The sequence below is a fragment of the Tetrao urogallus genome, assembly GCF_951394365.1.
Source record: "Tetrao urogallus genome assembly, chromosome: 1".
In the NCBI taxonomy this organism is placed as follows: Eukaryota; Metazoa; Chordata; class Aves; order Galliformes; family Phasianidae; genus Tetrao; species Tetrao urogallus.
Genome location: NC_136813.1, coordinates 75,093,525 through 75,105,557, shown reverse-complemented (window position 1 = coordinate 75,105,557; position 12,033 = coordinate 75,093,525). Strand labels below are relative to the sequence as shown.

Sequence of the window (12,033 nt, the reverse complement as noted above, 5' to 3'; positions counted from 1 at the left end):
AATTCCAGTGATCTAATGATATGCTCAATTACAATTTCAAGAAATTAAGAAATACCAGCACCAGTAAGTATGTATAGCAGCAGCCAAAACATTTTAGTAACCATTTCAGAAAACATGCAGGATGCAGATGTCATGTTCCCAAATCTTAAAGTGAGGAATGTTGTTTTTTAAATCTCACTGGAAGAACTAAAGAAAACCTGGCTAGGATTAAAAGACACTGTAGTTCTGCATACTTCAGAGGATGGCCTTTAAGAAAGCTTTTGTCAAAGGAATGCGATGAGTCTCTTTGTACTAAAGTATTTTATTCACCAGAAAACCTGGTTTGTTGACGTACTGAGATCAGGTGGCTTCTCTCAAGCTATGTGGGTCCAACAAAGGAGTTAGTGAGCAAATACATCCTGTTTTAAGTTCAAGTAGACTAGACTCAGTTCATAACCACAATTGCAGACAAAATTCTGTTTATCCTTACTGTGGAGCATGATCAATGCACTTTTGTTTTCTGTAGCGACACCTCCAAACCACAGAATTCTTGCTATTGTTCAGAAAAGAAGCTAACTTTTTTAAGACGAGTAAGCCAAATTATTTTCTTATCGTCATGTGAGAAAAAGCTTTTACTTTTTTTTCTTTTTTTAAATCCCAAGATGCATTCAGCCTGATGAATATAGCTAACAAAAAATTTCAGCTTGAATAACTGTAATAATAAAACTATGTCTGCCTTCTTTGTTCAGTGAAGCAGCATGGAACAGCACATACGTTGCAATGTACTTAAACTACAAAATAACTAATTTTCTTGAAGATAATATTCTGTGTAAGCACTGTTGCAACTTACTCATTAACACAGAAAATATCAGTGTTTAAGGGTCAAACGACTACGTTTACCTGTTAGATAATGTGTTGCTGTCGACGTGGTAAGGCTTTCTTTTAGCTGACCGTGAAGGTGAGCTTCCACAGCGATCCAAGAGTCTTTGTGTTTGAAATGAAGGATGGTTCAAACATTGTTCTGTCAAGTATCTGTCTGCTGGATCTAACTTCAGTAAGTTCTTTGGAAAATAAATCCGAAAGTTTAAATGTTACTATCCGTATTTGTGTCAACAACAATAAAGTAAAATAAAGAACGTTAATGAGATAGTTTTTTAATCTCCAGACCGTCTGTGATTACATGCAGGTACCAGAATAATTTCATACTGCATTTAAATACACATGATACAATATGAAGACTTTCAGAAGTATTATATTCTAAGGAACATAAGGGAACATACTCACACGGTTATAAATTTGCACTTAACATGTTTAAACAAAAAAAGATGTAAATGGGAAACTATACGTGTACCCATATATATATATAGATGTTAAAAACATGTGAATTTAAAGATACTTTTCAGGACATACTATAAAACATTATTAAAACAAAGAGTATTGAATTACCATTACTATAATACTGCCAATGAAACAGGCGTAACAAAAAGAACACTCATACATGAGCGGTATTAAATGTTCAAAAATTCCTTTACAGTTTATAATTTTTAAAAACATATACAAATGTGAGTTGGTTTTTATTTCAGTAAAGGTTCAAGTTCATTCATGTTTTTAAAGGATCATCTAAACTGTTTACAATGTACTCAGAATAACATGTGCCGTATGATTCCATTAGATCAGCTGTGATTCTGAACATACTGACTTTTCTGACACACAGAGAACACCTGATCACAAAATCAAAAAACAATTTGCTGATTTTGATAACTTTTAATGTTTCCTTGCAGAAATGGGACCACATGTAACACATCCTGGATGCGTGACCGTCAGCAAGGATGAAAGTTTGAATGGCCATTGAATAAAAAGAACAGCTCTTTTTTAAGGGCTGTATTGGTTGAATAGAGAATAACTCTGTGTGCACACACGCGCAATGGCTATCTGTATATGCATTAATATAATATTCATCCACTTGACCACAAGCTAGTTTTCCCTGCACAGGATCCCTGCACACCAAAGTGTTTGGCATTCCTGTGCAGTTCAGTCATACAGTATGCAGTATCTGCCTTTCTCAGGTGACAAGCTGTGTACTGAACGATTCATTTCTTCTTTCCTTACTTCTTTGTGGCACTCATCACTACTGCAATACAAGCGGCCCACTTATGGATGGTCATAGGCTTACCTCAAGTACCTTATAAACTAACTTGCAGAAGCTGGAGCACAAGCAAGGAAAACTAAAGCCCACAGGCAATCATAGGGCTCAGAAACTGACTGCAATCACAGAGAAGTGGTGGCGAACAAGGCTGATGGCTGGGTCATGGTCACTTATGGGTATGGCTGGCATCAGAAGCTAGGAGGTAGTGAAGAAGAGGAGTAGCACTCCAACTAAACTGGTTCCTAATTTTTACTGAGTGACAGCACGAGACTAAAGGTATACCCACTCAGAATCTGGGTCAGGGTTAGAAGGGAAAACCAATATTTGTGGTGTTACGGCAGGGATTTGCTATCAACTACACATCTAAGATAAAGAGGATGACTCCTCCTACAACAAGAAGCAGAGTATAGCTCCTCATCCTCACAGCAGACTTCAACTACTCAGGAGACTTCTAGACTACGTTGGTAGCATTTTCTAATTTAACTGCTGGAGAGGCAAACCAAACAAGAGTTAGTTGGCCTTCACTTTACTTGACTTGCTGTTCACTGACAGTAAAGTACTGGAGGCTAATCTGATCACAGAAGACAGTCTGAGATGTAACAACCCTGAGGGGTTTATCATTAGGATTCAAATGAAGGGTGAGACAGTTAAGCATCAGTGACAGGACCCACAACTTTAAGATTGCAGACTTTGACTTCTGTAGGGGGATTCCAAGACAATCTCCTGAAAAATTGCCATCTGAAGACAGCTGTCCAAGAAAACTTCCTGAGTGCAGGAACAAAGCATCTCACTGGGCATCACATTGCAAAATGTCAAGCATGCTCAGTTTGACAAAATAGGGAGTTTTTTAATGAAGAAAAACTCAAAATAGGCGATGTGTAAGAAATTAAGCCAAGGACAACACAGAAAGAGCATAAACGCACTGCTTTGGTATAATGGATGACATAAGGAAGGCTGAAGACCAACTACAGTTAAAGCAAGCGTGAAACATATGCATTATTCAGGTATTCTAGCAGAAAATGGAAGCCCAGGAAAAAAAAAAAAAGTCTGCTGATGAACAAAGGAGATAACTGAATGACAGATTATATGAATAAGCATGAAATATTCAACTTCTTTTCCTCCCAAGTCATCATACTCAAATTTCCAAGTGCATGCTTGCAAAAGAACATGATTTGTGAAGAGAGGAGCAGCAAAGCAACAGCAGCAAATGAATGACTCTTCATTAATCTAGTCCAGAAATGCTCTCTAAATGTTGATATATACAGATCTAGAGATACATATGTCAGTGCTAGCTGACATAAATTGGGGCATGGATTATTCAGTAATCTAGTAATCAGAACTGAGCTCCTTGGGAATGCAGATAACAAGGAACATAGCAACTGTGAAGAATTGCCAGACTGTCCAGTGTCTGGGGAAGAGAAAAGCACACAGCAAAATATGTAGAGCATTTGCAGCATGCAACTTAACCACAGGTGCTTTCTGTTCTTTTATTCTAAGTCTTCTGCTCATTCTTTAACAATGTTTCAACTTCTCAACTGTGTAACGTAGATCAAACAAAATAGCCCCTCTACAGGATCCCTGACCTTTTCTCACCTTATATAGAGCAATTCGGACAAAAAAAGTTTAAAAGAATTTCATGAATTAAAAAAAAAAAAAAAAAAAAAAAAAAAAAAAGGATTATTTAGAAATCTGTTTCCTTAACATTTGATGCTTCATTTTGCAATTTCAACTTTTATATCACATCAGAAGAACCCAAAAGACATTGCTATATAACATATAAAATTAGTGTAAAATGAAAAAAAAAAAGCAATCCCCAGCATGTGTTATGTTATGAGAAACCATCTTGAAATGGCAGTTGAGCAATATGTGCTACTACAGCTTGAGTTACAGTTAATTATAGTGCTGGGGGGGAAAAAAAGTTTATGTGAACTAGAAAATAGAATACATTTATTCTAAACATAATTTTTGTCACTGTGAATCTCCTTCAGTTTCCTGTGGCTGAAAAAACAGAAGGATTGTACTACAGCTCACCATAGTGAAGTTTTGACATTGTTCAGCCATTCTGAGGAAAGCAGGCTTTTCCTGGACCACTGCAAGAAACTCTGAACTATATCCTAGCCTGGCCATGGGGAACTAGCTGGTATGTTTCAAAACAGGACTGAAGAGCAACTTAAATAATGTGCTTTGTAGAGGTGAGTGGTAACAACTACATTAAGACCTCAGACAGGCAAAAAGTTTACTGTGCATCTACAGTCCATATCCTCATGCTTATCCAGTAATGAACAATAATAACTCAGGTTAATCTAATCTTCATTCGCTGTGGATTTATCTAGATTTATCACAGGTTGAGAGTTCATCCTCCTGCATTAGTAAGGTGACCTGTGCATCTAAATGGTTGTCGGTGTGCATGCTGACACAAACGATGGCAGTTCTTTTGTCTGGAATATACATTGCTTATCAAACCAGACAAGTTTGGACAGATTCTCCTGGCATTTGCAGGGGATATTTTCCTGATTCCTAAGAATTATCAAGCCTGACTATAGATGGTGGTGATATCAAAACATCTCAAAAAGAAATTCACAAGTACTTCTAAAATGCACTCTGTTAAGGAAGTGACATCTTTCCCTTTATATTACAGAGAGAAAATAAATATATTTGTTTACCTTCATAAGATCGAGCAAAACACCACTTAAAATTCCCAAGTATCTTCTCTCTAAAGATTGTGGATGATTGACTGCAGGAAACTGTCAAAGTAATACACCATAAAAATATATTGAGAATGCAAATGAGGTATAGATTAATACAACATTAAAAAAATATAAACTATACAGTGAATAAAGGCACGTAACCTAATTGAAAACAGTTCATAATTTCTGAAACATTACAAAACATGATGAAAGAAATAACTGCTGGTGTATGACACGAATCTAGACAACCAAAGAAAGTATTTTTGATTAGTAGGGCAGCCAAGGAACCTCTCTCAATTGACAAGTCATTAACTTAGATCTATAAATGTATTTGTGGCACTATGATTGACATGAGGTGGGTGCTTTAAGATAGATTCAGAAATAACATGGGTAACATCTACCCAAGAAAAGATTTTAGAAATGGTTATTAGATAATTTTGCTTTTGCGTGAATGTAGTAATAATTAAATACCAAAGATTGATTGACAATTCCAAAATCTTTATAAGTGAAAAAACCTCACAAAAATGGAATAGCAACTATGCAGAAAGGTTTGGGATTATTCCTGTGATCACGTTGCAGTAGGAATGAATTGGCAACGTCATGAAGTGTGTTCTGCTCAGGGACAGTTTTGGTCAACTACAGACTTGACAAAACCAGGCAGTACTTGAAGCCAGTCCTAACCATCTAGAAAGAAGAGCAGGCAGGAAAGATTCAAGGAAGAAAAAAAAAAAAAAAATACAATGCACAGGATTTTTTTTTTTGTTTTGTGTTGTTTGCTTTGTAAACAAGGCTGTAGTCAAATGATACGAAAACAGTCTTTCTTTTTTTAATCAAATGAAAGAAAATCTATTCAGTATATCTACATTGTAAAATAACATCAAATACAATGAGCTAGAAAAAACAGGCATCAGAGATCCAATTCCAGATCATGGCATGCATGGGACTGACATCAAACAAACAGGTAAACTGATTTCGGTGAGGTAACTTCAAATTTAAAAGCTAAACACAAATGTTCCAGTATTTTCAGAATTAGAAATTAAGGCAGGATTTCCAAGATGAGCACCAAAAAAAAAAAAATCTTCATTTTTGCAACTTATGCTGTTTTTAGAGAAAACTGCACATTTGAATGCCAGGGAAACTTCAGGAAAAACTAAGCCAAACAACAGCGAGACAGCTGATTGGTATTAATTACAGTTCATCCAAAACAATGCAGCCGAGATCCAGATACTTCATTTGCAGTTCCTGCAGTTGTGGTATTTGCCCAATAGTATTCAAGTGCTTCAGTTGCAGCCTGGCTTGATCCCATCCACATCTTAACTATGAGTTTTCTAAAAAGCCCTCTTAAGTTAACACATCAAAGCTAAGAGTACTGACAACAGGGAATATGCACTGGCAATCCCATCCCCGATACATAAAAAGCCATTGCTTAATGTCCAAATGGACTCAAGTCATACATAAAACATACCCACATAAAATATTGAGGCATATCTAAAATCGCTGAAAATATAAGATAACCACAAAATCTGGGTCAGTGATTAAGACAACAGAAACAACAACAGAAAAACCCCAGCAAATATGAAGATTGAAAAAATGTTCTATACAGAAATTTGCCACAGTACAAAAACATACAACAGCTATACATTTGGTCTGAACTATCAACGAGCAAGAAGTCTTAAACATTTTTATTCCTTTACACCCATTTCTGCATGTTTAAAGGATCCTTACAGCCAGGTGCATATATTTACATGTACACCTTCCTCACAGTATGACTTCAAATCCTTGCTTTGAAGAGTAATCCAGCAGTACATGTATCCACTTCCAAAAATGTATTTTGTTTGGAAGCAGAATGCATTGTACATGCACTGCAAGTATGTAAATGTTAGACCACTATGAAGTGCAATCCTTTGTTTGTACTGGCATTACTTTTCATAAATTATACTATGTGAGCTTTGAAGGAAAATGAAAGAACATTAGTTTGAATGTGCTTGTTCCTAAATAGGCTCTGTATTTTTCTTTTTACTTTACTTTCTTTTAAAGTGGTTTCTTAATTACAGAAAAGTTTATTTTAATTATTTACTTTTAAGTCCAAGTCTGCCTTGTTGATCTTAGATAGCAGCCTAGGTGAACCAAGCCTTCCATTCTTCCTCCCCTAGTTTACATAAAGAAAATAGATTTTCAGGAGGCACTAACTTGTTTTAAGGCACTATTTTATTTTAAGTGCAGTATTCTTCTAAGTTAAACAAACCCTGTTCTTCAGTCTATCCACGTGGGCAAAATATTTCTGTACTCACATAGAATGAACATTATAAATCAGATTTTACTTCTGGAATGAACAGAGAAACATGAGAATGTGCCAAAGACGTGCAATGTGTGATTGCCATTCACTGGCTCCACATTACCACTCACATTTCCATAAACACATGAGCCTGTAAGTTCTTTCCGATACAAGATTATTTTCTTGGGTCTTCAACATAGCATGGATGTTTGCTTCCTCAAACAGACTGAAGAGATATAACTAACTACTACCTAATCCTCAGAAGTGATGAAAACAGTGTGTATATGCACGAGTGGAGGAAATAAGCAGGAAGATGAAGTATGCAAATGTGGCATCTTTACACCTGTGCATGTAGAGCTGGAGTATTTGAATAAGAATTTTTTAAATCATGTGCTACAATATGGCAGTACTTACAGTTATGAGAGAGATTCATAAAGCTGATAGATAACCACGTGGATAAACATTTCCATTGAAGGACTAGTTTTCATCATGCGAACACCCAGTGCCAGCTTGTAAATAATAACCTGCATGATCACAGCATTGCTTCTATTCGCTACAACTGAGCATCTTCCACTATTAAGTGCTATTATTAAAAAAAAAAACTCGTCTGTACTTGAAACGTTGCCTTAAAACATGGAATATTTTTTTCAATTAAGTAACAAAAACCATATTCTGAATCAACATTTTTGTAGTATTTTTCATATTGAAGTCATTATTCAGACTTCGGTATTCCAAAAGTACTCTCTTTTAGAAGGCGTACCGTCGCTTCACTGTTGTTATCGTTAGGTTACCCTGACTTTGCAGATGGGAATGAAAAGGCAGCGATATGTCTGAGGCCAAGTAATAAAACATTAATCCAGGATATGAACAGACACTCATGACACTCAGCCCTGAGCTAATCACATTAGGTCCATGCTGTCTTCTTGAATTACCTTACTATAAAGCTACATAACAAAGATACTTCATTTTCATCCTAAGACATTGCACAGCATTTAGGCAAGTAAGATTACACTGTACAACTAGAATTCCTGTAAAATAATGCTGAAAAGAGAATATTTTATTTAGCTTGCAGCTTGTGAAGCACAGCTTTAGAAGATATAATTTTTTAAAAACAAAATCCTTTATAGCCCTTTTCTAAGCAGGATCAAAAACATACATTACCTTGGCAACAGTTGTGTTACTGTTTTATAAAATCCTGTGATGAAGGGTGTGCAAGCTTCATCAAAGAATCTTAGGAATTAACTATTGTTTTAGCTAAAATAACTCACCGAAAACCTTAATCCAATTATTCGTTTTGCTATTATCACCAGCTAATCATAATTTATGGCAAACTTTAATGCATTTAAGAGCTAGGTGCACCTCTTTGTCGTTCTCTGTTTTCTCTTTTATGGAGTAAAACTCCAGTCTCCAATCTTTACCACAGATCAGGTGTCCTAAGACATTGTTATGTCCCTTTATTGGATTTTATATTAACAATTTCATATAATTCATCAAGATCATAACATTCTGTAAGCAGCATTTGTTAAAGGAAAAAAAAAAAAGAAAGACAAAAAAGAGATAACCAAAATGGAAAAAGATAACACAAATACAATCATTGACCAGGCATTATTAAAGACAACTGAGTTTTTTTGTTTATTTTGTTATTTTTAAATATACATATTCTATCTGGCATTTTGCCACTTTAAACAGCTTCTCCACACTAGCGAGCTTCTGTTTAATTCATGGCATTGTCAAACTCCTGAAATGGGAACAAGCAGCTCTCTTACTTGTACGGCTTACATTAATTCTCCAGGAATTCAAGTAAAAAGGCAAAAAGCTTCCCTATCATCATAACAGCATCTGAGGCCCAGGTTTTGCCATCACAGCAGACTTAAGAGAGCCAGCACAAATTTTCCACACTTCAAACATACAAATGTGCCACTAAACTTCACAGTGCACAGTAACTTCAGGCTTGGCACATTCGCTAACATTCAAGACAAGAAAAGTTAAAGAAATAGATCTGTTTAAAATCAGCTTTTAACAGCAAAATGAACTTACTTATGCCTCCCAGTACTGGTATAATTAGAATTTAACTTTGAATTATGAACACTCCATGATCTAAATATCCTGTGGTTGCACAAAAATACACGCAACAGAAAACATGGCACACACTCTAAATGAAAATAACCTTTATGACAACAACAGTGTAAATATCGTGTGAGTAAATTAATAAAAAGAAAAGAACAAAGCTATCTCTTACCCTCAGTCCATGGAAGCGTGGGTTGCTGTAGAAGAGCTTCATCTGCTCAGCTGGCAGTGGGCCTAGCACCTTCTGAATGGTAAAGAGCTGGTCAATCTCGCTCTCCCCTGGGAACAAGGGCTGTCCATCACTCAGCTCACCCAGAATGCAGCCCACAGACCACATATCCACAGCCTTCCCATATGGGGCTCTAAAAAGTGAACATAAATTGTTTTTCACTCACTGATACCATCTTCTCACCAAGCTGTTTTAATTCACTGGCTGTTTTCCACGGCCTGCTTCCTTACAGCTCAGAAAAAATAAAACCTGACATTAATGAAGCAATCTCAAATACCAAGTTCTCTGTTTCTGCACTGGATTGCTTGACATATTGCTGCTTGAAAAGGCAGGACAAGAATTCTTAGGTATCCCCAAGGATTCAGTTGCCTTTTTTAAAACAACAACAACAACAGCATACATACAAGAATAACCTTTTTAATAAAGATGTAGTTATGAAAGTTAAACTAGTACTAACTTCTTTTAATCTCCAGAAGTTAATGACTGTGTTGTATTTCTGCACTACATTGCTTTATTCCACTGTTTTTATTAGATTGATAGACACACTGGATCTGGCCTATGAGGGGATAGAAATATAAGCAATCTTTGTTTCACCCTTCCTACAGTGAAGTTTTGATTAGAGAGAAAACAGAAGCCCCTGAAGCTATTCCTGAAACTATTCATGAGTTAAGAAACACAGGTGAAGACAATGAAAACATCACAAAGCAAGATTTCCTGTTCTGAAGCAAAGCCACATGGATCTGGAGAAAAAATTCAGGTAGGTGGTCTCTTTGCATGCAGCCAGTGTTGTGTGGTGGGGTCAGAAGAAATGATGGGCTTGCAGATGGTCTGTAAGATATATATACACACACATACAGGGTAGAAAATCATAATACAGAGAATAGATGTTTGTGTGAGGAGTAGAGGGTAGTGAACTACTGCAATTTTCAATCAAAGGCATGGATGCTGAAGAAACAGAACCTGACGTTCCTCAAAGTGAGTCAGTTTAGGATAGTCTGTGAATAATTACCTATTTCTTTCCACTCATGAAACTTGAGGTTTATTAAAAATCCAAAAACATCCCTGTGATACATTTTAAAATTTAAAAAATTAAAAATATGTTTGATAACAGATAAATGCTTAATAATCTTGGGGACTCTGAAGTATTACATACGGTTATAAAGATTTGGTAAAAAGTAGGGGAAGGAGATTTCCCTCTTTCCCTAAGATGACTGTGAAATAAGAGCAGAATTGCCAAGAAACAGACATCAAGTTGTGCCAGAAAAACTTGGCATTAAAAACACACACAAGCGAAGTTAAAGTCATATTCATGAAATACACGTACCCCTCCCCTTCCTCTGTAAACTAATCAAATCTAGTCCATTACGCACAGAAATGATTCCTGCAACATTTCCTCTGTTAATGAAACAGCTCTGAAAACTGCAGGCCAGACAAATACCATGTCTGCCAAGCTCTTCACGTCTTTCCTCTAAAACACTAATTTCTAATACAGACAAAGTGTAAAATGCTGCAACAATGTAAAGGCCATGACTGATGTTTCCTTTCCAACTAGTGTGTGTGTACACAAATGTTAGACACACGCTTTGCTGTAAATTTAATCGTTCAGTTTTCTGCAAAATATAGAAAACTGAGCCTTGCATTTTCTTTTATTGGCAACTTTAACATACCATTCTGCATATAACAACACAACTACATCTCAATTTGATTAAGATTAACACAGCTCTGGGAATAGTTGTAGGACTTCCTTGACACAATAGTTATTATTCAGTGCCTTACCTATTCAATAAATGTCTATTCCCTGGTTCAAAGTTAATCTAGGGTTCAAACAAAGACTTGTTTCGCAGCAGCACCAAACATTTTGCTTGAAGAATCTCAGTGACTCCTAGCAATCCTTTTCTGATTCCTCCTGTGGCTGCCAATTCCTTACTTATAGGATACGCATATATAAATACATATATGCTATACATACAAGAATTGTATTTTACTGGAACGCTCGTGTATTTAGAAAAAGACGCTGTAAAACTTGACAGTAATGGAAAGATCGCAAACCGTACATTCCAGGTACTTTAGTCTCCTCTTCTACACTTCTGCACCCTGTGAATTTGTTCATGCAGTTCAACCTTGTGAAGTAGTAAAACGCTAATTTTACAGATTAATAAAAGAGTGAAATTAAATTGCTCCTCATGCAACTACTTCTCCCATAGGCAATGTCACACTAACTTCTGAGTACTTTATTAAAATTGCTCAAAGAGCCCCCTTCAACAAATTCTTCCTGACCAGTTACAGAAACACAGAATATCACGAGGTGGAATCTACCCAATATGGATCATGGAGTCCAACCCCTGACTCCACTCAGCACTACCCAAAATCAAACCCAATGTCTGAGAGTGCTGAACTCCAGCACTCGGGGCTGTGCCCACCGCCCTGTGGTGCAGACCCTTTCCCTGACCCCCAGCCGCCCCTCCCCTGACGCAGCTCCATGCTGTTCCCTCGGCATTTGTGATAATTCAGTTTTCCTTTAGTCAATTAAATACTGTTCAGCTCAAGATAGATGAATACATATAACTGATTTATGCTGACTTAATAGGAACGAACGAGCAAGTATAAATGCAAATCTGCAATTCTCTTGAAATCTTCCCTTTAAACCAAC

General features: G+C 36.4%; 1 protein-coding gene across 3 annotated transcripts in view; it reads right to left on the bottom strand.

Moving 5' to 3' along the window:
- The window catches only part of CDKL5 (cyclin dependent kinase like 5), a gene marked incomplete at both ends in the record, with an annotated part of 71,221 nt that overhangs the window by 22,084 nt on the left and 37,104 nt on the right, over window positions 1–12,033 (bottom strand). For all 3 annotated transcript variants that reach the window (XM_079542285.1, XM_079542286.1, XM_079542287.1), the window contains 3 exons: window positions 880–1,040; window positions 4,789–4,869; window positions 9,327–9,516. In XM_079542285.1, coding sequence (XP_079398411.1) covers window positions 880–1,040; window positions 4,789–4,869; window positions 9,327–9,516 — 432 coding nt within the window. The remainder of the gene's footprint in view (window positions 1–879; window positions 1,041–4,788; window positions 4,870–9,326; window positions 9,517–12,033) is intronic.